The sequence below is a fragment of the Lissotriton vulgaris genome, chromosome 6 (genome assembly GCF_964263255.1).
Source record: "Lissotriton vulgaris chromosome 6, aLisVul1.2, whole genome shotgun sequence".
Lineage (NCBI taxonomy): Eukaryota > Metazoa > Chordata > Amphibia > Caudata > Salamandridae > Lissotriton > Lissotriton vulgaris.
The window spans coordinates 1,094,384,507-1,094,410,131 of NC_141694.1; the positions used below are offsets into that span (position 1 = coordinate 1,094,384,507).

Below are 25,625 nucleotides of genomic sequence, written 5' to 3' on the forward strand. Positions count from 1 at the left end.
TCCTTAAAGTGACGTGCCACCGGGTAGGAAGCGCCACTGCCTCGTATCTCTCTAAAGTGCTGAAGTACCCTCTTGTGGGCCTGCAACTTGGTACTACTCACATATTTCAGGCCACAAGGGCATTCCAGCACTTAGACCGCAAACTCGGTCATGCAAGTGAGCAACTTGGAGATAGAGACTGGGGCATCTTGAAATGAGACTCTGTGAGATGTTTTACTGACACCTTGTCTGCAAGCCTTGCAGACAGAACATTTGACGAATCCCTTCCTGGAATTGATCCAAGATTTCTCAACAACCAATTCCAGACTACTTTTTAACCAATGTGTCGCTCATCGGCCTGGCTTTTTGCGGAATGCTCTGGAGAACCCATTGGCCTTGCTTATGGCTTTGTCAACCATGCCTGCAGTAAAACCTCTGGCCAAAAAGCTGTCTCTGCTTGCCCTCTGGGCTAAGTTACATTCCACTTGTGTGCTGTATATGCACCGGATACGCTGCATCTCCCCAAAGGGAATGCTGCGTATTAGATGTCCCGGATGGTGACTAGCAGCATGCAACACAGTGTTGCCAGCTGTGGGTTTCCTAAATAGTCTGGTCTCAAGTTTGTTGTTATAAATAAAAACCTCAACGTCTAGGAAATGCATTCTGTTGTTGCTGATTTGGCCTGTGAAATGTAAATTCAGGGAGCCTGAACCATAAATCAGGTTATGTCACTGTACTCCCTTGTTACAAATAATGCTCTATCTCTTTAATTATTTAATAAAAGTTCACAAAAAAGTCACCTATTTCCTACGGATATATCCCTCTTTTTACTGGTATTCACCCCCCTAGCGAACAAAATGCCTCTGCAGAGTTTAATATGTTCCCTTTTTTAGGGCTTTCCTGCACAGCGCTTGTGCTGTGCTTGCGAAATCTTAATGCACTTAATATAAATCTTAAAAGGCACTTACATCCGACCCCTTCCTTTTCATTGATTCATGTGCTTGCCGCTTACTTTTCCTCCATTTCTATTGGTTGTAGCATACCATTTCCTGCTGTTCTCCGTGTCTTTTTCTTATCAGTGTCCCGAGGCCGAAGTACTCCTTTCCATGTACTTGAACTTTTTTGTTATTTTAATTACAAGCACTTCTTGGCGACTGTGCTGCTCTGCTTCTCTTAGAATTTACATTTAACATTTCTTTTATTTGGTGCAAGTTCTTCTCATATTTTTTTTTATTTGTAGTAACAGGAAGAATAAGTGATTTGCTTACAGGATGTTGAGCCGATCCAGAGACTTGAACCAGGTTCCCCAGCTCTAAAGTCAGCTTCTCTGGCCTCAACGCCACATACTTTTCCCTCTCTCCGAGAGCTCCATTAAGCTGTCTGAATGGAGGGCGCTTTAAGCAAATCCAGTAATGGTGGAGCAAGGATGTCATATACCCTAAATACATTCTGTTCGACTGCATCATAGGACACCCATTCGTTGTAGTGGATTTGCTTATTACCAAACCAATTACCTAACAAGTAAACATTAGTTTACTTTCAATTACTCTAAGGCGTTTAGAAAATCTGTCCCCAAGGCAAGACTTCTACAATGGCTACAGTTGGCGACTTTTAGAACTGGAAAACAACTTGGATTTTTGGGTTCATGTGATTTTGGGAAACTGAGTTTACAGCTTTGTCCCCTTTCAAAATGCACGTTGTGCAAGCAGTATCCATCAGCAAGGACTTTTTCTTGTTGCTTTCCCCGTTGTCGTTAGTGCTTGTACGTATCTCACCCAGACCCCTCCATGACCTCCGCTTCCCCTCCCTCCAAGACCAAAGTAAACCCTTATGCCAGATTTACTTTCAGCAGTAGCATGATCTTGCTGCAAGTGCCAGGGAAGGCTGCTTTACACCTTTATTATTCAGCGCTCCTTGAACCAAATCACACCTCTTTTAAACTGTTTACCCAGTCCACCTGATCTGTTACTCACCACTGAAAGCCAGGAGATAACTCTGTATTCAGTCTGTTTGTGGAGTTTTGCAATTTGCAGCCTGCAGCAAGTTAGATTTCACCGTTTTCTGTGTTTTATCTTGGGAGGGAAGAGTAATTGTTATTTGTTTATTACGAGTTAAAGTCTCATGCTTGTAGTTTAATAAAATGTACTTTGCGCTTTACATGAGCACCAGTTACATTACACATACATTTTTTGCAGTTGCGGGGAGATTAAATGATTTGCCCAGAATCGCAGGATGTTGAGCCAAGGCCCAGACTTGAACCGTGGTCCCCAGGTCTGAAGTTGGCGGCTCTGACTGCTACACCACATCTCTTCTTGTCTCTTTAGTGTGTTTTCTGGGACAGAGCCAAGAGCACAGAATTATTTCCAGTAGCTCATCTTATATTTAGCCTCTTCACTTATGTTGCTTGTTTGCTTTTCCTAACCAGCATTCCTTATGGGTGCATCTGCAGGCAGTCTCTCTCCTTCCAGTGTCTTGCTGCCTCTTCCCGGGTCACACCTCGTTGCTCCCCCAGTTGTTTTATTTATTACTGTTTCCACAGATGCAGCGCCCATCTTTTAGACATCGTTTGCCCCAATCCAATAAACGTATTGCTGAGTCTTCTAAATTGTTTCACTTCAGAGTACAGGGATGAACATTAATTCCTCCGTACAGTGGCTCACAAGGGACCCCGTGGCACAACTCAGTATTTATCGCTACAAGATGTCTTGCCAGCCAGAGCAAGGCGCAGGCAAATACCCGGCAAAGTGTGACCTAATCTCTGTCCCCGGTCTCATCTGCATTTAAACTGTACTTATCGGGTACATGTTTTTTTCTTTGTCCTCCCCCCATTTATCTAATCTGGTTTATAATACCACCAGTAACAGAACAATATATTTCCTTTCTCAGTATTCTAGTCATAACACTTTAACGGAGTTTCAGTAACTTTATATTGCACAACTACTCACCATGAAACCATCATTGTTCTTTCGCTCACTTCAACCAGGCGGGGCATCAAGATATCGCGGTTTCAGGTGTCGATGGCTGCCAACGAGTCTAATATGATGAAGGCAGCCTTCCCATCTGCATGCAAGATACTTCTCACTTGGTCAGTGGACACATCCAGAGCAGACTCTGTTCTATGATTTGGTCTAAAGGCAAATTAAGCTGAGTCCAGTATTATGTCCTCCACGTATGTTCTTATGATTTTCTTGAACCTTTGCTGGAGGGGCTTACGGGAGATAGGGCGGCAATTTTTCACCTCTTTGGGGTCTTGTGTTGGGTTTTTAAAAAAGGGGAAGAATAAAAGCTTTTTTCCTCTCCAAAGGAAATTCTCCAGGTTTTAAAATGCTGTTAATAACTGAGTGAAAGGTGGAGAAATTACTTCCACTATTGTATGCATTATTTTTGGAGGGCACGGACCTGAGGATGCCCCTGATTGTTTTGACTCCCCAGTTCAGTTACTCTTTCTTCTGTGAGCAGGAAGAGTACAGACGATTGGTGTGGCATACAGTAGAGTTAACTGGAGTTTAGTCGAGTAGAGTTGCCTAGAGTGTTGTACAGTGTTGTGGAGTGTTGTACAGTAGAGTCCTGTGGTGGCGGGTACAGTGGAGTCTCGTACAGTGGTGTAGAGTGAGGGGACATGCAGTGAAGTAGAGTTTTCTAGAGTGGAGTGGCATGGAGTGAAGCGGCATATCGCAGAGAACAATAGCTTGTTATGTACGGTGGCATAAAGTGGAGGGGCTTAGAGTGGAGTAGGATCTTCTAGAGTTGGGTGGCATAGAGTGAAGTGGTCTGATGTAGACTGGTCTGTTGCAGAGAAGGGGATAATTAGAACACTTTGAAAATAAAAATATGTAAAGTATAAAAAATCAAGCAAAACAAAAAAATTAAGGCAAACATAAAATAAGTAATACAGGAAAAAAAGAAACCATGATTTAAAGTGTGTAGAAAAAGAAAGGCATTATGATGAAAGTAATAATGAAACTTGTTAAAAATGGGAAACATAACCTGTGCATTGAGAAAGTATGTTGTCTATGTCAATGGTACGGTGTGACAAACAGTTTTTTGCATTGAGTTTAAAAGTCATTGTAAGAAATCAGCTCGCTGTGTGAACAAGGCAGGGGATCCTTCTGAACCTCGTTACAGCCTTGAATTTTGAAGAATAAAAAAGCTTACTGAATCACTAGAATGGCGGTGTCGGAGTCTGGCCCAATAAATGTTGTGTGTGCCGGAGTTGCTCGAAGAGATATAGATATATATATATATATATAGATATAAATATTAGGGTAATGTGTTTTTTATCCTGATTTTTGATGTGATAGCTGATTTTAGTCATGTTACCGATTCCCTCTTTTTTAGACTGTTTTTATGGTGTGATTTTTTCTATATGTGCAACATTGATGATGTATGTAAGTATCTTGTCTTGAAAATGGAAGCAAAGCACTGTTTCAATAGGGTTTAGACTTCCCTTCCCCTTTACCTCAGTACTGTATAACCTCCAGCACCAGCCACTTTAACTGTATTTGCACTTTGACTGCACGATGTCACTTTAGAGGAAGAAATTATATTTATTTTTTCCAATTGACACGAGGTCACTTTAAATATAAGTGCAATAACATGGCAAAGGATAAGAAGGATACAATGGAACCAGAAGTAAGTTAAGGCTCCATATTCTCTTCCCCCGAGCCTTATCTGGCTGGTACAATTTCCGTCATGAATTCATTTCTTCTTGTTTCTTTTTTTTAAAAAAAGATCCACATAGATAAAATTAATTTTTCCTTTTTTTGGATCTTTTTTTCACTACTATCATTAAATAGCAGTGATCAACAGTATAATTTTGTATTATAATCTAATACACAAGGGTGAGCACTATTTTTCGCACAATAATTGCTAATAGATTTGATGGACTACATGGTATATTCTTTCTCATCGCCATCTTGAAGAGTTATATGCATTTATGCAGTTATACTCAATTCTTATCAAACTGGTAGTACTCTTCGCACAACGAATTGGAGTAGTATATGTATATTTTTAATCTTTTGATACATTATGCAAAATGTGACTTATTTATGTATTTATACAGTTATTTCACTTTTGTATTGGCACCAAGAGAAAGTATAGGCAAAATGTATTTAAACATATAGTATTTTTTCTATGTCCATCATTTTTTGACATGTGACTGCACGTTATCACTTTAAATGGGCAAAAAGCAATCTGTATCGCCATGTGACCAAGGCCGCTGGGACGGCCGAAACGCGTCATGACACAATACCTAATGGCTGAATAAAGAATGCTGAGAGAAAGCTGGTCCTTGCCTCGAGTCTCTTTGTAAGGAGCGCTGCTGCGAGGTATTTGCAGATATATATATCTCGCACTCCGCTGCTTTGCAAGGGCAGAAAGGACCAGCACTCGTGTTAGTTTTCAAACCCGGCAGGAGTTTATTCCGTGCACAAAATCAACAAAACAGACAGTTTCAGCCTTAGCTTTCGTCCGTGTCGGCTGGCGTTTTGGAAGCGGAAGTTAATATTCACAAAATGCAGCAAAAACAAATGAAGGACTATACATACAAGTTCATAAACGCCGTATTGGAATGTGCAAATAAACGTAAATGCAATTAATTAGTTCTAAATCTTTATATGCAGTTCATTATTCAACCAATTCATCATTTAAATACTCCATGCATAAATTAAAAAAATTCTCATTTACAATTTGCACATTTTTCATCATTTAATGTTATCAGTCGTGACTCAGTGTTATTCAGCCCTGGATGGGCAGACACATATGTATCTTTATTCTTTATCTCCCTTCCTAAGGTTGTATTAGACTGTTCCTTTCCTTATTACAGTCCTTCAATCTCTTGCCATGACACCTAATTGTGCTGTGTACGTTATTACTCATTATAGGTGGATTATCAGTTCCTCTTCAGAATTTAGCCCATTAGGAAACTTGGTCTAGAGTTCGATAATATATCTCGACTCCAGACATCGTAACCTCTTCTCTCTATCGCCGCCCCTGATGTCATTGGGAATGCAGTCTAGACAGAAGAATTGAAGTGTTCTGTTACTGTTATGGTGGTTGGCAAAATGGCGTGCTACAGGGTAATTCTCATCCCTGTTAGCAATAGCCCTCTGATATTCGAGCGCTCGCATTTTGACTGCATTGACTGTACTGCCCACGTAGCGATAGCCACATGGGCATTCCGGGCAGTACACTACATGTGTCGTGGTGCAATTCATGAATTTAGAGAGCTTTTTACGTGACTGACACCCAGGGATCTGGTACGTCAGGATTCTTTTACTGGAACTGCAGGCTTTGCATTTCCCACATGGGAATGAACCATGAAGGTTCTGCAAGCCCGTGACTGTTGTAGGTTTAGGGAGATGACTTTGTACCAGATGATCTTTTATGGATCTTGATTTCCTGAAACATATTTTAGGAAGTTCTTTCCCCACCACATTATCAGATTCAAGTATTTTCCAGTTTTTGCTCGGTATAGTTCTTATTTTACTGGCTGCTGACGAATAACCTGTGATTAGTCTCAGATTCCCTGTATCTTCTCTTGAACTACGTGTGTCTGTGTCTCTCAGTAGGGTATGTCTTTCCTTTGTTTTGACTTTTTCCCTAGCCAACTGTAGTTTTTTTCGAGTAGCCTCTTGATTTAAATCGTTTTATACGGTCATCAGCCGCTTTCTCATAATCTGCTGTTCGTGAACTGTTCCTTTTCATACGAAGTAGTTCCCCATAGAGGATACTTCTTAAAAGGGTTGCTGGATGGCTACTATGTCCATGTAAAACAGTTACCTGCCGTGATCTTTCGGTACAATGCTGTTTGGATACCACCAGTACTCACAAAACCTTTAAATCCAAAAAATTCACTTCATCAGAAGTCATCTCACTTGTGAATTTTAGGTTCAGTTCGTTGTTATTGAGGGCGGAGATATATCGTTCAGCTGATTTTTTTACCCTCTCCAGATAATTAAGAGGTCATCGATATATCTCCGCCAACAAATCACTTTTTCCACCCACTCTTGTCATCGGCCCAGGCCACCTGCTTCTCCCACCAGACCACGAACAAGTTCGCGTAACTGGGGGCGAAGCAGGTGCCCAGCGCCGTACCTTGTATTTGCCGATATCTTTGGCCCTGAAAAATGAAAATGTTATTATTCAAACAAAATGAGATAAACTCTAACGACGTCTCACTGTGTTCCAGGTACCTAACTGGCCGGTGTCCCAAAAAGTTATTTACTGCCATCAGACCATCTTGGTGTCTTATGCTTGTATAAAGATTACAAATATTAAGCTTGTATAAAGATTACAAATACGTAGCGTGATCATTACAAAGTCAGTTTCCCATCCTATATCTTTGATCTGTTTCAGGAAATCCTTAGAATCCTTTGTATAGGAGCTTAATTGTGTGACAAAGGGTGTGAGAAAATAGTCAATAAATTTAGACATGTTTTCTGTCAATCCTCTTATTCACGACATAATCGGTCTACCTGGTGGTCTAGTGGCATCCTTGTGGACTTTAGGTTCTGTAAGAATAACAGTTCTTCTCTTGATAGTGTACCTTTACGGTACCATTTGTTGATGAGATTTGCATAATCTTGGATGCTCTTGTTATATTCCTCTTCTGTAGTGAAGGCATAATTGTCTTTGTCATGGAGTTGTCGTAGGGCTTCTTTACAATAGTTGTCTCGGGTTTGTAAAACAACGTTGCCAACCATGTCCGATGGTTTTATTATGATGGATTTGTCTCGTTCTAAGTTCTTTATGGCTTTTCTCTTAGTTAATGGCAGATTCCATTTTACCTTTCTTTTTGATTTCTCCTCCTTAGTTCTTAGAGTTTGGATTACAGTATCCAAGAAAGTGTCAATTGCGTCGCTAGGTAGTTGGGGACAGAATCGGGATGGTGGTTTAAATGGACTTTTGTCTCCAACTTGTGTTACTCCCATCTCTGCTGCTCTTATGGCATTGTCTCTTGGTAACACTGGTTGGGTACTATTCTCATCCCTTAATTCCTCCAGAATTGCCAGAGTGTCTATGTCCCGAATAGTCGCTGTTCCTTGTTCTTGTGTTCCAATTGGTCCCATTATGGCACCCCTTGTTGGTTGTTGTCAAATTGTATATATACACAACATGTATATAATGTCTTTAAACCAGACTTCTGGTTAAGTAGCCTTTCCCTAAAATATTTTCTTACTCCAGTCCTATACATCTACACGATCGGCAGCAGATTTATAAATGTTGTACTTTCTCTTGTGTGAGGGTTGAAGATGAAACGGCCTTCTTTTTTATCTGCCCTTATTGTAAAGGACTCTGAGCTTGTCAGCTGAACCTGTTTTTGGGATTTGGTACCTTTACCTGTAAGTACACCCAATCAGTTTGTGTCAAACCAGGTTGGTTAGAGAAAAGTTATGTTCTTTATTTATCCTTGATTTTTGCGTATGAAGAGGTAGGGTGAGAAAATGATTTTAATTTGTAATTGAATTACTTATTTATTCTTCTTTTATAACTTGGAATTCTCTTACGTTTTCCAACTTGTTGGATAAGCACCATTTTATATTAGATGTCTTACGTTGTAACTTTTGAGCATGGACTTTCTTTAAATACACTTGATGTATTGCCAACTGTATTTATGTTACATTGCAAATTGTGGCTAAAATAAACCTTGTTAATGGTATTGTAATCCCAGTGTCATGTCATCCATATGCCTTGGCTTAATGACAACTTAATTAGTTTGTTACATATTATAGTGTACAAGTGTTTCAGGTTCATTCTAACATTTGGAATTTGAGTGTGTTATTGTTTAACTAGGGGCATTTGTGGTGTGAGAAAGCTGTTGGACTTTATTTACCCACCATTTTAACACTGATCTTGACTTTGCCTCTTCTTGTTGCAGGGAACTCCTGAATTTGTGACTTCATCTGGCTGTGTGCACTACTTCGAATGGAGAACATCTGCTGTGTGTAAAAAGGACACATTTAAAGCGGTAAAAGAGGTAATCAAAATCTGTAAATTAAATATATTTTGTAGGTACAATTGTTTAAAATCTAATGACTTAAAAAGTTGTTCCCAGTTATACTAGACCTTTTACTCTAACTTTGCATTAACCAATAACAAGGAAAATCTTGAATTTTATTTGGTTTTGGCTCTCCATTTCATATCTTTTAACTACAATGTAACTTTAATCGCTTGCCCAAAAGAGGGCATTAGTATCGCCCCTTTGTCAATTTGCTTTTACCGTATAAAATTAACCTCCTCTAGTTAAAGTTTTCCCCCTTTCAATCTCAAAAATAGACTCCATCATGTGTGAGATACCTCAGAGGTCTGCCTTTTGTACCAAACGTTTTCAGTTGTTGTATGGATCTGCATCATCGGTGCATGCAAGATCAGCTTGCAGGTTTTGTGGCTCAGAGGACCAATGCATTCACCCCAGAAGTCCTTAAGTGAATCCACTGGGATTCAAACATGTGACCATGAGCACAAATAGCCTTTCATACTTCTGCAGATGAAAAAAGGACTTGCTTTTGAGTTATGTAACAGTAAACATCTGATTTGTAGCATTTGTTGGCCGTAGATGCATATACTTAGCATTATCCAGCCATCTAGTCTTGGGCTCGGATGATTACAAGTTGTTTTTTTTCCGAAGAAGTCTTCGTGTCACGAGGTATAGTTACTCCTCCTCTGGTGTGTATTGAGCATGTTCCTCGGCTCCTTTGTTAGATTGTTGTTCCGTCCATCTGAATTCGGAGGTCGACATCGCAGCTCAGGACTGAAGCTCGATTACTCCCTGAGGCCTTGGCAGCAACTCGTTTTTTCTTTCCAATCGATTGGCTTTTAAGACCGAGCAACACCAGCTGGTGTTATTGAGCATTTCCAAGTGACCGCCCAGGCTCGGCCTTCTAAAACTTCTTCTCCTCCACTCTCCATGCCAACGTCCAGGAGTGATGGAAAACACACCATTCATCTTTTGCCCCAAATGCCATTTAAAGTACTCCTGGCAAGACTAACACAAGGTGTGAAATCTCTGCTTGTCACTGGAACACGAGGAGACTTCCTGCGAGCTGTGCTTGGTGTTCCGCATGAAGGAAACACTTCGGCAGGTAAGGGAGCGTCATTGGGCCAACACCACCATGCAGCGACACACAGAAGATGCAACAGACCTCTTCGGGCAGCAGTCACCAGATCTCGAAAAAGCGGGGGACACAGAGGTCTAACAGTGCTGACAGCTCGGACTCCGACCCCGATTCCATGCATGGGAACGTGAGTACCATGGTGAAAGCTACCTGTCCCCCTATCAAACCATCCAAACTGGTTTACTGAGCCCCACTACCCTTGGGCCATGGCGCTCTCCAACAGCAGGCGCACAAAGATAAATCCACTCCACCGTAAAAGCCTTCGACTAGTGTTGGAAAATATAAGGCTTTAAAATTAGTGCCAGTACCGAAAAAGCCCACAACGGCACTACCAAAGTCAGGCAAAGACTCTGAGCCGAAGCAGCGCACTTGGGTCCGAAGAAATCCTCGGAACCGAAAGCTGTTTAGACGCCTAAGCCCTCTGCATCGAAAACACATACGCACAAATCTGCATCGGGATCAAAACCCTCTTCCAACCCACAGAGCCTTCGCCAAAAATGTATAAAGATGGTGCTGAGCTATAGCAAAGACCAGTGCAGCCTATTATATAGCGCTTGCAAGACCAGCTTGATTGGGGACAAAAGACTCCTTTTGTACATTCTGATACTGGGAAACTAGGCACCAAAGCACCGCCACATGTTTCCCTTACACTTCCCAAAAGGAAAAGCACATTTAGGAGGACATTGCTGGGCCAGAAACAGCTATATCACCACCAAAGAAGGACAGATGCTCAAGACCTATCTTTTCCCCTCATTCTCCTCCAACTCCTTCTACTCCTCTTCTTCCATCCTTGCCTACTCTGCCTTCACTGTCACCAAGGCCAGGACATCCACTCTCTCTTGAACACCTCCCCTCAGAGCAGCTACATTTTTCTCAGATCAGTCTCCTGCAGGGCGGTGAACAACTAGAGGAATACAATATCCCCTATTTCACACATCCACATGGGATATTTATAATGCGGATCCGGTGGATGATTCCTATCCCAATATCTACCCATCAAAACCATCACCTCTAGATGATTTCATATTATGACATTATCAGCAGAGTTGCTGCTAACCACAAGAAATCCCTACACATTATACAGAAGGAGGATGATTTCCTAGTAGAAACACTTAATAGATAACACAAGTCAGCTCAATCACTTCCTATGCTTAAAGGCATGTTGTCCTCTACACAGGACATATATTTAAGCAGCCAGTAAAATCTAGGTTAGTCACCTGTAGCATTGAACAAAGTACAAGGCATGCCCATTGAACCCTGAATATATTAAGGGCCAAGTTAAACCAGATTCATTAGTCGTACACACAGCCAGGAAAAAGGCAAATTTGATGACTCGCCTCCTACAGATAAGAAAAGTACAAAATTTGATGCTGCCGGCAAGTGCGTCAACACAAACTCTGGTACTGCCCATAAACAGGGCTCATATCCAAGTCAATTTACCAGAGGTTCAAACTATAGCTCACACTGCAGAAGTAAAGGTAGAGGCAGTGCAACTACTACCAAAACACCCACCCCTCTAAAACGGTGACCACCTACACCTCCCTCCACCACTTATAATATTAGTTGAAGGAAGGTTAAAACCTTTCTATCCTCACAGACAGGACATCACCACAGACCAATGGGTACTATCAATAATCAAAAATGGGTATTTCCTAGAACTCAAGGAGACACCACCCACAATACCACCAAGAACACGAAATATGCCACAAGAACTTCTTACTCTTTTGCAGGCTGAGGTCCGAACTCTCCTTCAAAAAGGGGCAATAGAGATCGTACCCTTACAACATCAGGGCTGTGGAGTGTACTCCCTCTATTTTCTCATCCCTACAAGGCACAAAACATTAAGGCCCATCCTAGATCCCAGTCCGCTCACCAATTACATCTACTGAAAACATTTTCACACAGTAGCACTACAAGAAGTGATACCACTGCTAAAGCAAGGGGATTTCATGACTTCATTAGACCTTAAAGATACATACTTCATATTTCCATACATCCAGTGCACCGCCGTTATCTCCGTTTCCAACTCAACGGCCAACATTACTAATTCAAAGTTCTACCCTTCGGGGTTAATACAGCTCTAAGTGTTTTCACCAAATGCCGTGCAGCAGTGGCGGTTTATCTCACAAGGGAAGGAATACACATTTTCCCCTATCGCAGCAAATGGGCTCATCAAGGGCACAAACAACCAGCAGTGTCTTCGGGACACTCAACAGGTTATCAACCTTCTGCACAACCTGGGGTTTACTCTCAACATACAAAAATCGCATCTGCAACCCATACCAATTCAGCCCTTCCTAGGTGCAACACTAAATTCAGTCACAGTTCAAGCCTATCCCAATTCAGAAAGTGTGCAAAAGTTTACTTAAACCTTGCCTCTTTTTCAGCCACATACTCATCTCACAGTAAAAGTAGTAATCGGTCTTTCAGGAATTCTGTTTCCTGCTTATCTGTAGTCCCACACGCTCGCCTCCATATGCGCCTCCTTCTGCGCATTCTGCAATCTCGATTGACTCAAGCGGAGGGGCAGCTACATGATCTAGTATTGGTAGGACCGGCGACCCATCACCCTCTGCAGTGGTGCAAGAGCAAAAACTTGTTGCAGGGTCAGCCCTTCAAAGCCCCAGTTCCGCAAGTCACCATTACGCACAGACTCATCCTTTCAGGAATGGGGAGCACATATGCAGGATCTCACAGGTCCCGGTCTATTGGCAGCATGTCAAAGACCTCTACAGATTAATCATCTAGAGCTTCTGGCAATTCGACTACTTTCAAAGCTTTTCGCAGTCACCTACACCAGAAGGTAGTACTGATTCGCACATACAATATGATTACAATGCGCTTTATTGTCAAGGCCAGGGAGGGGACACACTCCTCACAGCTATCCCTCCCATCAGGGCTCATCTAGCACTGGGTAATCTCTCACAAAATCCACCTCCTAGCGGCATACCTAACTGGAGTGGACAGCGACTTCACAAATATGCTCAGCAGAAGACCTCTGCAGGTACACAAGTGGGAGATCAACCTACTACTACTACTACTACTACTACTACTACTACTCCATTCTTACTTCAAATGATGTGGGACACCATACATAGACCTGTTGTCCAAATGCCAAAGCTCCAGGTTCCCTCAATCCAAGGACCATGCCCTGTGGATGAATTGGTCAGGAGTATTTGCCTATGCTTTTCCTCCTCTCCCACTCATTCCATATGTGGTACAGAAACTAAGACAAAAGTCTCCAACACTAATCCTAATAGCCCCAACATGGGCACAGCAAGTATGGTTCATAACCCTACTGCAACTATCTGTAGTGACATACGAGAAACTACCTTTTTGGCCACATCTACCGACGCAAAATCATGGGAAAGTAATGCATCCCATTCCCAATCAGCTAAGTCCAGCAAATTGGCTCCTAAAATCCTAGAATTTGGGCATCTGAAATTACCACAAGAATGTATGGACATCCTTAAACAAGCTTGTAGGCCTACAACTAGAGCATACTAAGTTGCAAAATCGAAACGCTTTGTAGATTACTGTACAAATAAACAAATCCAGCGTTGGCACCCACAGTGCAAGTCCTTATAGATTATCTCTTCCATCTCCAGCAAGCGGGGCTCGCTTACAAATTGATCAGATTGCATTTACATCCCTAGCTGCCTTCATGCCGAACCGGCAACATATGTCCATGTTTAAAATACCAGTAAGCAAAACATTCATGGAAATGACTCAAAAGGGTTATCCCACCTTCCCCTCCGGTCTGTCGAGAAAGAGAAGAGGCAAAAAAGGGTTACTAAGAAGAAGGCATCCCTTTAAAGAACGGGTTCCCTCACCACCAGAGGTGGCATGCTTTATAATAGGGAATCCTCCTCGCACCTTGAGGCCTAGTCATGGAGCAGGCTACAATCTCCTTGCTGCAAGGGATCATCTCAGGGATGTTTTGTTTATCAGAGGAGGTATCACTAAGACCTAATGTTAGCTAGCCTTCTTAGTCAGCCTTTTATGCCTTTTCTCTTTCTCTTGACAGACCTCAGGGCTTTTGTGTATTTTGAGAAAGTTAGTAGGGAGTCCGCCCTTGCTGGTCTTTAAATCTCCTCGTCCACCCCCCCCCCCCCCCCCCCCCCCACCTCCTCCTTCCTTTGTCTTTACAACTTCAATTTCTAACCTGGAAAGTTGCCTTCCTAGTGACAGTCACTTCTCTCAGAAGGATAAGTGAACTATAGGCACTTACTTTACAGGAACCTTTATTTACAAATATCCCATCAAAATTAGTTCTATGCATTTAATCCAAAATTCCCACCAAAGGTAGTTTCAGCCCTTCACACGTGTCAATCTATAGAACTATTAGTATTCTTTTCTAACCCAGACCCAGTAGGAGAGTACGCCCTACATATTAGATGTCAATAGGGCAATCATGTTCTTCGTTGATAGAACAAAATTATTTAGTAAAACACAACTTTTTGTCGCTTTTACCATGCCTCACCAGGGGGCACCCATATCCAAGACAGGAATATCGATGGATAGTTAGGTACATTCAAACTTGTTACCAGAAATCCAAAATAGTACTTACAATACCACCGCAGCTCATCCCACATGTAAAAAGGGAAGCACTATGGCTTTTACTCCAGTATTGGAACTTTCATAGATTCACATGCTTGAATCATTCCCCGTCGTCGATATGGGAGTCCCCGGTATATCAAAAAAGCAATGCTTAAATCAATACAAAACAGAAAAAAGGCCTAGGCCCATTTCAGTTTTGTAACCCATAACTCTTAAAAGTAATCATTGAACCAATCCGGACCCATCACCCTCTAGAACACTCCCGAGAGAACCTTAGATCTTCAGATTTTCTATTGCACGTTGTGGTAGGGAGTCTCCTCTGAGCTCTGCTCAGTTTTATCTTGTTAATCAGTGATTTTGGACAGTATTCTTTTTTTTTTTTTGTAAAACTTTTTATTTGATTATAAAAGCAAAATGGTACATTAATATATGCATGACATAGATACAGATCAGAAACAACTCATATCAAATTATTCACAACTGTAGCTGTGGGGAGCCTTTTCCTTTGCATCTGAAACCAGGAACTCTCCCAATCCATTGCATGGTAGTCCGGTGTCCTGAAAGAAAAGGCATTTATTCGCTCTCATCTGAATCACTGTCCTCTGGAGGTGGTGGGTCGCATATGTCTTCCCTATATGAGTTCCACTTATCCCAGACTCTTTTCCACTTTTTGGGACATCTCCTGTATACAAAAACAGATTTCCCCGCCACCATTGCCAGGTCCATATCTGCACACCACTGGGTCAGTGTCGGGCAGGTCCCGGAGCCCCATTTCTGTGCAATTTTCCGCTTGGCCACTGTGACCCCCATGGTTACCCACCCTTGCATCGTCACGTTCAGATCTGTTGGTTCCCAGATGTTTAACAGGCAATATTTTGGCTCAGGTAACATTGTGACTTCTGTTACTTGGGAGATTGTTCTCAATACTGCCATCCAGTACCTCGCTATAACTGGGCAGTCCCACACCATGTGAAAGAAGTTCCCTAGTTCCCCACACCCTCTCATTGGACAGTATTCGTAGCTTTCAGCTCAGATTTCACCTGCAGGATTTATCTTCAGTGCTGGTCTGTGATCGCTCCGACTTTGGTATTTGAGAAAAAGGGTCTGTTTGGAGCTTGTGCTACCTGCTTCAAGAAGAGGCGATATACTGATGACCCTCAAGAGGACTGTACTTATTACCTCTATCCAGACCATCAAGCAAGGGACTGCAAGGTATGTTGTACCTTTTCTACTAAAACCTTAAGGGACTGTGAGTGTCCCCTTTTGATATGGCTTCTGAAACTAAAAGCCAGAAAGGAGGTGATTTCTGGTGACAGCGATGAGGCATCCTCTTCCTCATCCAGAAGGTTTCATAAGAGAAGATGATCACCACATGCCCATTCTTCTGAGGAGCGTCCAGGGAAAGCCCTTAAAAAGACCACTCAAGGGTCTCATGGGCTCAGTCCCTCAAAATCTCCTCAACGACATGAAAAGGAAAGGAAGGGACATGCTTTGGGTGATAAAACAGCAAAAAAGGTGAGTTTTGAGCCGCCTAAGACCCCCCCCCTTAGGTGAGGTACTCCTTAAAAGAAAGCCCTCTTCAGTGCCTCCTGGAGTAAAAATGTTGTCTACGGGACAGTCAACGAAGAAACCATCTATGTTGTCGTCGATGAAAGTTGAGATTCACCTGCTACCAAAGAAGGCCTCAGCGTCCACAGCGGAGTTGGGAGCTCCGTCGAGGAAGGTTTTATCACAGTCGACAACTATTTCGACGCTGGCATCATAGACGCCTGCATCTATGACAATTGCGGTGATGACAACAGCGATGAGGACAGCTCCGACGGCGGGCTAGTCGACTGCTACGATGACAACAGTAACTAAGTCATTGACAGTGGCTAGACCATCGCCCATGGGTTCCAAGTTACCGCTGACGACTGCAGCTTCGACAACGGTGTCATCGGCGATCTCGCCGGCAAGCTTGTTGACGAGGGAAAAAACACCAGACAAGTCCGAAAACACTAAAAAGAGGAGAATTACACCTGAAATCCTAGCAAAGTTATGCCTCTTTTGCCATCTCACTTGCTAGAAGAGCAGGATTCTGAGGAAGAAGACGAAGGGCCTTATGGCTATGGAAGTAGCCCATCCCAGCATCACGGTAAGTGTCAGGAGAACGACTTTGATGAACAATATGGCAAATATTAATACCCTCCACAAGAACAATACCACCAGAGTTATCAGGAGGAAGTGGTTTGCATGTTGTCCTCTTGCTGACTGACTTACAATTCATGTTGGCTGACTATAGGAAGAGATTCCCACCAACTCCTGTGTCTCAAGAAATGCCATCAGCAGTTCCTCGCTCACGCTCTATACCATCTAATCCGAAGAGGGGCCAAGCTGTGCTGGCGGAACCCTTACAGAGATCGCCTCCACCAATACCTCAACAAGATCCGGATACTACGGACGACCACCAAGAGGAGGGAGAAATACAGATCCCAATAGAGAATGGGATGACCACCTCATTCCCATGCCCTCTTCTCCCCCTCCGGTACCGGTTGACTCACCACCAGAGGATATTGGTGAGTTTCATAACTTGCTGAAACGAGCCGCAAAAAGATTTGACCTACCTATGACAGCTACCCAAACAGAGTGTTTTTTATATGATTTCAACTAGCCATATAGGAAGTCGGTGAGGGTCATTTGGATAAGGTCACGTATGGGAGGAAGGACTCAAGGTCATGAAAACACCAGCGACCGTAACAACAGTATTCCCCAGTTTGGAGAAGAAGTACAAGGACCCAAGACACTTAAGCCTGTATGGTGGGCTATCCCAAACAGAATTCCGTTATTTCCCAGGCAGCTCAGCTGAAATCCAAAAATCCATCGGCACCCATTACAACCCCGCTGGTTAGAGAATGCAGATGCCTAGATAACGCCGGTAAGCTTTACTCCTCAAAGTCAGCTCTGTTGGTCAGAGCGGCTAATGCCCTTACCATATTTGGCAGATATGACAGACAAATGTGATGTGACTTGCTCTGTATATGGATCAGCTTCCAGAGGTAAAGAAGATTCTCCAGGAGGGAGAGAGCTTTTGCAGAAGTAGTAGATTGTGCGATGGGTATCGCAGCTACAGCTTTCAGATCGCGGGGGGTGCAGCGGTTTTGCGCCGTCAAGGATGGCTACGAGTGACCTCATTTAGACCTGAGGTCCAAAATAAGATCCAGGATCTTCCTTTTGATGGAGAGTCTTTTTTTGGAAAGCACATGGATGATGCACTGCAGGATATCAAGAAGGATACTGATACAGCGATAGCTCTAGGGACACTACAATATCCGAAAGTGCCCTTTAGAGGAGCTAGAAGAAGACTCCTTCCATCTGACAGAGGAGGATTCCAGTAATATAGATACCCCTAGTACGCTACCTCTTCCCAACCATACTGTCAGCAGTATGTTCAACGACCGCAACAGTCCGGGGCGTATTCTAAATCTGCCCCCAGAGGAAGAACAGGATGTCCAGGAAAAGACCCCTCAACGTCAATGACTAGCTTCAGGCTCTATTTTTATTCCCTCCATTCCAGATGTTTCTCTGGGGGGACAAATTTCTTTTCATCTTCACCAGTAGTGGAAAATAACCACGGACTGATGGGTTCTCAATCTAATACAATTTAGCCATACATTGAAGTTCCTTCAGATCCCTCCTTGTACTCCACCCAGACGCCAGTAAGTCCAACATCTACATCTCATGTGTTAGGAGATTCTTAACAAAGCTCCGAAAAGGAGCAATAGAACCTGTGCCAATCTCCCATAGTGGCAAGGGATTTTATTCCGGTTTCTTTCTGGTTCGCAAGAACTGTCGTCAATGGCGATCAATTTTGGATTTGAGAGCTCTAAATACTGATCTCAAAAAATAGTCTTTCCGTATGGTTTCCCTTCAAGACATTCTGCTGCTCATAAACCAAGGAGATCATAGGACCACCTTCGACTTACACGATGTATATTTTCACATCCCCATCTATCCCTCCCACAGGCAGTACCTTCGATTTGTCGTAGCCGGAAGCCATTACTAGTTCAAGGTGCTGCCGCTTGGCCTAGAGTCGGCCCCAAGAATTTTCACTAAATGTTTTGGCTCCAGTGGTAGCTGTTGTGAGGAAACAAAGGCATCAGGTATTTCCGTACCTGGAGGACTGGTTGATCAAAGCACCTTCACACGCAGCCGCTCAGTCGTCCATGGTAGCATGCACAAAACTGTTTGCCGAATTAGGTCTGACTCTGAACAAAGAGAAATCATCTCTTCATCCTTCCAAGAGCATTACGTTCTTGGCGCAATTCTGGACACCACAAAAAACAGGGCGTTTCCTTCTCTCGAGAGACAGCAGAAGCTAATCTCACTCTCTCAAGCATGCGCAAGACGAAAGTCCCTTTAATTATGCCACTACAAGTAACTCCTTGGGACATTGTCTTCATGCATCCCTCTTGTCCCTTTCTGCCGGTTAAGGATGCATCCATTGCAGGAGGAACTGGATCAGCAATGGCGTCAAGCTGTAGGATCCTTGGAGAATGTCATGACAGTCACACCAGGTATGATACAGGCCATGTCTTGGTAGACCCAGCGTCAAAATATCTCAGTCTGCCTTTCTTTTCTCAACTTGCCGATTCCACAGGACATCATCACCGAAGCTTACTTGGAAGTTTGGGGGGGCCTTCCTTCAAGACCTCCAGGTCAGTGGACGTTCGCAGAGTCCAGACCAACAACTTCACATCAATCTATTTGATCTTAGGGCAGTGAGATTAGCATTGCTGGCTTTTCTGCCAAGGATAAGGAACTCCGTAGTGCTGGTCATGACAGACAACACAACAGCAATGCATTATCTCAATAAACAAGGTGGCACAAGATCTCTCCCCCCTATCCCAGGAGGCACAGAGAATCTGGAAATGGGCAGTTCAAAATGGAATCTCGCTAAAAGCAGAACACCTTCCGGGGGATCAAAATGTCAAGGCAGACACATTAAGCAGACTCAGTCAACCTGCCACGTGTGGGAGATCAATCCAGAAACCCTAGAAAGTATCTTCCTAAAGTGAGGCAAAACAACATTGGACCTCTTTGCCACAGCTCCGAACAAGAAATGCCGCTTTTTTGCAAGTTGGCGTCGTCAGGCATCTTTGCCTACGCCTTTCCGCCGATTCACATCCTACCACATCTTCTCACGAAGATAAAGAGCCGTGCAGAATGATCCTGATAGCCCATGGTGGCCCAGACAATATTGGTTACATTGTTGACTCCTCTGTACTCTGAATGTTGGCTTCTGGGGGATGTCCCAGATTCGTGGAGAGGCTCGCTTTTGCAGCCTATTCATAAAAAAGGCCCAAAATCAGATCCCGCCAATTACCGCATGATTGCCTTGTTGGATATTGAGGGTAAAGCTTATGCTAGCGCCATCTTGAGGGACCTCGAAGACTGGTAAAGCGCAACTGGCATTCTTCCATTCTGCCAAACCGGATTCAGACCTGGGTCAGCGACAGTTGATAACATCATCGCTCTCTCTTACCTGGCGCATCGCGCACAGTCAGGCAAAAGTCTCCCCCTCTTCGCCTGCTTCATTGATTACTCGGCGGCGTTTGATGGGGTTGACCGGGCGATTCTGTGGCACAAGCTGGCCCAATGGAACATTAACCCGGGGCTGCTAAGAGCGATACAGTCCCTGTATCAAAAAACTTGGGTGCGCATCAAACTCTCAAGGGACCACGCTTCTGCTAAGATCAACACAGATCGAGGCCTAAAACAAGGGTGTGTGCTAGCCCCATTACTATTCAACCTATACACTGCGGACATGGAGAGGGCCTTGACTGGCGCTGCCTTAGCCACCCCAAAGATTGGCGGGCGAAAAATACACTTTATGCAGTATGCTGATGACCTGGTCCTATTGGACCATACGAGAATGGGGCTGCAAAAGGTGTTGACGGCACTTGCCGTATACAACAACAAAAACAGGCTTGTAGCTAATCGAACAAAATCAAAGGTAATTATATTCGGGCATTACCCAAGGAAAAAATCTTTAAAATGGAGGCTAGGCAATCTTGTGCTGGAAACTACACAGCGTTACATCTATTTGGGCATCTGTTTTCAGGAATCAGGGCTCCCAAGTGCTCATCTTAAGTCAATCCAGGCCAAAGGTAAATCCATCACCTATGCCATCTGCAAGCTGCAAGCCTCCTTATACAGTCCGTCTACCACGGCCATCAATAGAGTACTTAAAGCTAAGCTCATGCCGGCACTCAACTACGCCCTCCAGGCATTCCCGGGTAAACTGAGCCATGAATTAGAAAAAATTCATTGCAGGGCATACAAGAGACTTTTCCATCTCCCAAGCTGCACTAGAAACATCCTCGTTCGCTTGGAGTTCTCACTCAACCAGCAAAATCTGGAAGAACTTGCCGCCTTAAGCAAATATTACTTTCTAACAACGGCGGCTCAGGAGAACACACTGAAGGCAGTCCTGAAATGCATTTTCGGAGAGCCAGGGAATCCTTGGTCGGCCGCCCTTGAAGTGGCCAAGGCCCATCTCAATCTCGCCACTCACTCCTGGAACCCTGAATATGTTACATACTCTGCCATCAAAAACGTGATTAAAAAACAAGTGCGTGCACGGTCACGGGAATTGGACCTGGAATCCCTGAGGAGAAGAAAAGACCTGCATGAGACCCTGTGTTTCCCGCACATCCTGCATACTCCTAAACAGCATCTGACGCAGGCAGTGGGAATTGCAGCCCTTCACAAAATCTTGGCTTGCAGATTACATCCTTTGCCCCTTAAAGAATTGTACCCGTGTGGCAAGGCCAGCCCAGGTGCACATGAATGCAGGCTCTGCAGCTATAAACGGGAGTCATTGGCACATCTTCTCTTCTGTTGCCCAGCCCTGCGGTTGCCCCGTAGTCTCTATCTTAGGCCGCTACTTAGATTTTCTGGGTTACGCTCTGCAAAGGATGGGATTTTTCACCTTTATTCCCTGTCCACGGTAATGCACATGGCCACCTTTGGGAAATTTATCTTCCAAGCACGGGCAATGCTGATGTCTTCTACTGGTCGGACTAAAGAGTCTTTAGCCGGCTCATGAACCCTTTCCTTGGCATCTTGGCATTCTTGGAGTAACTATACAACTTGATTTGTTTGAAATTTTCTTGATTTTAACTTTCGTAATGTGATGACTTTTGTATTTTTGGCTTTATGTAATGGTTTTCAGTAACCAACAATAAATATCATTCATTCATTCATTCATTCATTCATTCATATTGGTTAAAGGAGTTTCTCCTCCTGTCGGAGACTCAACCGATTTCTCCTTCAGCCCATTCCATCTCTCCTGACGATGTCGCTGGGACAAGTGCTTCATCCAGACCCCAAGTCACTACGTTTAGCAGCATGGCTCCTGAACACTGTGAATTTCAACAACTAAAACCACCATCCGAATGCAGGAATATTCTCTCAAATGCCAGAGCACAGAGTACGACTAAGACGTGCAGGATGAAATGGAGACAATTCTGTTTATGGTGCCTTGAGTCTAATGTTCATCCTCTAAGATCTGCTTCTCATGAGATCCTTCCTTGCATTCTACTTTTGGCAAAATCTGGATTAGCACAAGGGTCAATACAAGCTCCTACAGCCGCTATATCCTGTTTTAGAAGGATCTCATCACGACCATCGTTATGGTCGTAAAGAATCATGAAACTGTTCATGAAAGGATTATTTCATACCTTTCCCCTAGTTAAGCCTCCGCCTCCTCTCTTGCAGCTGAAAATAGTGTTATCACAACTCATGAAACATCCATTTGAACCCATTCACAGGGCGGACCTTAAATTCTTGTCTTGGAAGGTGGCACTTCTCCTGGCGGTCACACGGCCAGGAGAGTTGGGGAGATTTAGGCCTTAACCATACAAGAACGTTTTCTACAGTTTAAAGAGGATCAAATGGTCCTTCAAACTAATCCAAAGTTTAGACCCAAAGTACCATCAGACTTTCACTTGAATGAGCCTCTTGTCTTAAATTCCCCCGCTGTGCTGAGGGGAGGGAGGGCCGCGCGCCCCATGCTCATGACGAGCTCAGCTCCTCACGCAGCACGGTGGTGCTGTGCTCATGAAGAGCTGAGCTCGTCATGACCAAGCCCGTTTCTTAGAATGCTCAGCACAGCGGGGGAATTTGCGTGTGAGCGCCGCGCGGCTCAGCTCGTCATGAGCACAGCGCCACCGTGCCTCATAACAGGCTGAGCTCGTCATGAGCACGGAAGGAGTTAACAATGTGCACATTTTATTATAAATTCATTTCTCATTGTGTAGAGATTTATAATATAGTAGTTGTTCCCAAAGAACTGTTTATTCTCTGTGATGTGTACAATCATAGAGGTTAAGCATGGAATGTTTAACGATTGGGAGTTCTATGGTTTTTTCAGGTAAAGCTAATCCTCCCTACAAATAGACCATTTAAAGCGCACTATGAAATATGTACATTTGGATGCAGAATAAAATGTGCTGTGTACTGGTATCTACTCTGTTTCAAGCATGAGAATCTATTAAAGTTCTGGAAACGTTTATAGATTCACATGCGACCCGCCCTCCTCCCCTGAGAGGCTCACCTTGGGATTTTCACTCAGGGTTATCTTGGGCACAAGTACTCTAAAATTCTGAAGGTCTAAGGTTCTCTCAGAAGTGTTCTAGAGGGTGAAGGTTCTTGATTGGTTCAAGGATTATTTTTGGTCTCTTTTACAAAACGAGTTATGGGTTACAAAACTGTAATGGACCTAGGCCTTTTTGTAGGTCTCTTCTTTGCAGCGCGCATGCGCTGCATAGGAGGGCCTTTAGCTGTCGCTCTCCTTATTTTCAAGCACACACTCATGCTTGTGGTGGCATCCACCTTGCGGGAGAGAGCAGGGGCGCGCCACAAGCACGAGTGCAGTGCTTGAAATGAGCAGACTGTGCGCGCACGCACACCCCACTCCCAGGCTACCTCCAGCCCCCCCTCTCTCTCACGCACATTCCTTGTTGTTCTACGGCGTGGAGACATGGGTTCGAATCTCGTTCTTGCTGCTGTGCCAGAACTCGCGTGAATTTAAATAAGTCGCTTCTTCCAGTGAAGCAGGTTGTGAATATGTATAATGTAACTAACTACAGTCTACTCCCGGATAACAACCGAAATACCGCAGAAAATAACAATGCACATTTTTCTAATTAAAACATGTGTGCGAAATAATATGCACGCATGCGAATAGGAGGCCATACTTAGCAAACCAGGGGTTTGTAGATGTAAATCGTACTGCTAAGCTAACTTAATTAATAGTTTACTATATCTGTAAAGCCCGCCTTTACTCCTCTGGGTATCCTGGCGCGCAGTGGTAGAGGTTATATTGTTAGGTGACTTGTTATTCATTTATCGACCACAGAAGAATGAACGTCTGACTGGACGTTCCAGGATTCGAACTCCTGCTCAAAGACAGGTTCCCGCAGTTGAAGCATCGGACCCCAGAGCCACCACTCAGGGCGATAATAATTGTTTGCAAAATTATCTTTTGGCGCCTTCTTCGACACACCGCAGTTCTGTCTGCCTTCCTTATCTTACTAACCTCATCTGGTCCCGGGAGTGATGCAAGCTTTGGAACCCTTTGATTTTGAGAGTGTTATGTACTCCTTTCTTAAATTTTGCGTTATTTACCTTTTACGAAATCTTTTGTTTGCGCAGAACATAGACGTGTTTCTGGAAGTGGACTATTTCCAGCGCCTTGAAGTTGTACAGAGCTGTAAGAATACATGAAAAGAACCATTGTTCTAAGGTTTACTGTTAGGTTTGATGCAAACAGTCGAGGTATGGGACACAGCACAGTTCCTACACGTTCAATCTGTGGTCATTGGTTCTTTATTTCACTGAGCTCAAATTCGCCACACAAAGGAAAGTAGTTTTGTGGAGCAAGTTACACATTTTGTTGAGGCACCGAGGCCAAGGGCGATGTGTTGACCACCCTCTGTAGTTAACAATGCCTCACTAAGTAGATCTCATGAGACCCGCAAACCACCACAGACTCATGTTAGCTTGTTGGTTCAATGGGTTAGCTTAACGCACGCACTGTAGAAACCTCTCACCGCAAGGTCGCAGAGTCTGATCACTGCCGGTCTAGTCAACTCCTTACACTTTAAACGTTGTTAAATCCCCCCAAATGGCTTAAGTAAAGATAACACTAAATAGCAGTGCAGATTTTATGTGCTTTACGGAGCATACAGATTTTTAGGTGTCTTTCTGTCCGCCTTGATGTTTTTTTTTCTTTTTCAGAAGAGCGCTGCGCATGTTGATTAGACTAGTCATTTATGTTTTCCATTGTAAGTTTGGACCTACAAGTCCCAGCATGCACTGTGCTATATGCTGATAATCCACAATTGGCTGAAACCAGTCTCGTGACACAGAGCCAGTTGACAGCTTTGGTAACAGCCAATTGTCCACATGGTGGCCACTGCTTTTTACACAAGGCCACCATTAAAACAAGAGTACATGTTATCAGCAGTCAGTTATCAACTGCAGTGGTCGCTGATCTTGCCAGCGAACCCCCCCCCCCCCCCCCCCCCCCCCCCCCCTCATGGCACGGGCCTGGTGACTCCTGTGCTAATATTTCCAGTCAATAATCCATGCCTTGGCCGCTGCCTCGTGCCTAGGGGTCAGTTTCCAGCTGTGGTATTATCAGCTGTCAATCTACATCTTAGCCCGTCCTAATTGCAAGGAGCTAGTTGCCAGTTATGTCATCCTTAGCAGTCAATAATCCACACTGAGGCTTGTGGTGTTTTAGCAGTCAGTAATCCATGCAGTGGTAATTGCATCAAGGGCGAGTAGCCAGCTATGTTATTATTGGCAGTCAGTAAACCATATAATGGCCTCTGCACAAGGGCCACTTGCCGGCTGTGGTGTTGTAAGCAGTCAATAATGCACCCAATGGCCACTGGTCATGAAAATGCCAATTGAATGCTATAT

The 25,625-nt window shown here is 43.8% G+C and overlaps 1 protein-coding gene across 1 annotated transcript in view; it reads left to right on the top strand.

Annotated features, from left to right (window-relative positions):
- IGF2R (insulin like growth factor 2 receptor) overlaps positions 1–25,625 on the top strand; it is a 1,757,136-nt gene that overhangs the window by 95,698 nt on the left and 1,635,813 nt on the right. The window contains exon 4 of the mRNA XM_086927157.1: positions 8,858–8,956. Coding sequence (XP_086783283.1) covers positions 8,858–8,956 — 99 coding nt within the window. The remainder of the gene's footprint in view (positions 1–8,857; positions 8,957–25,625) is intronic.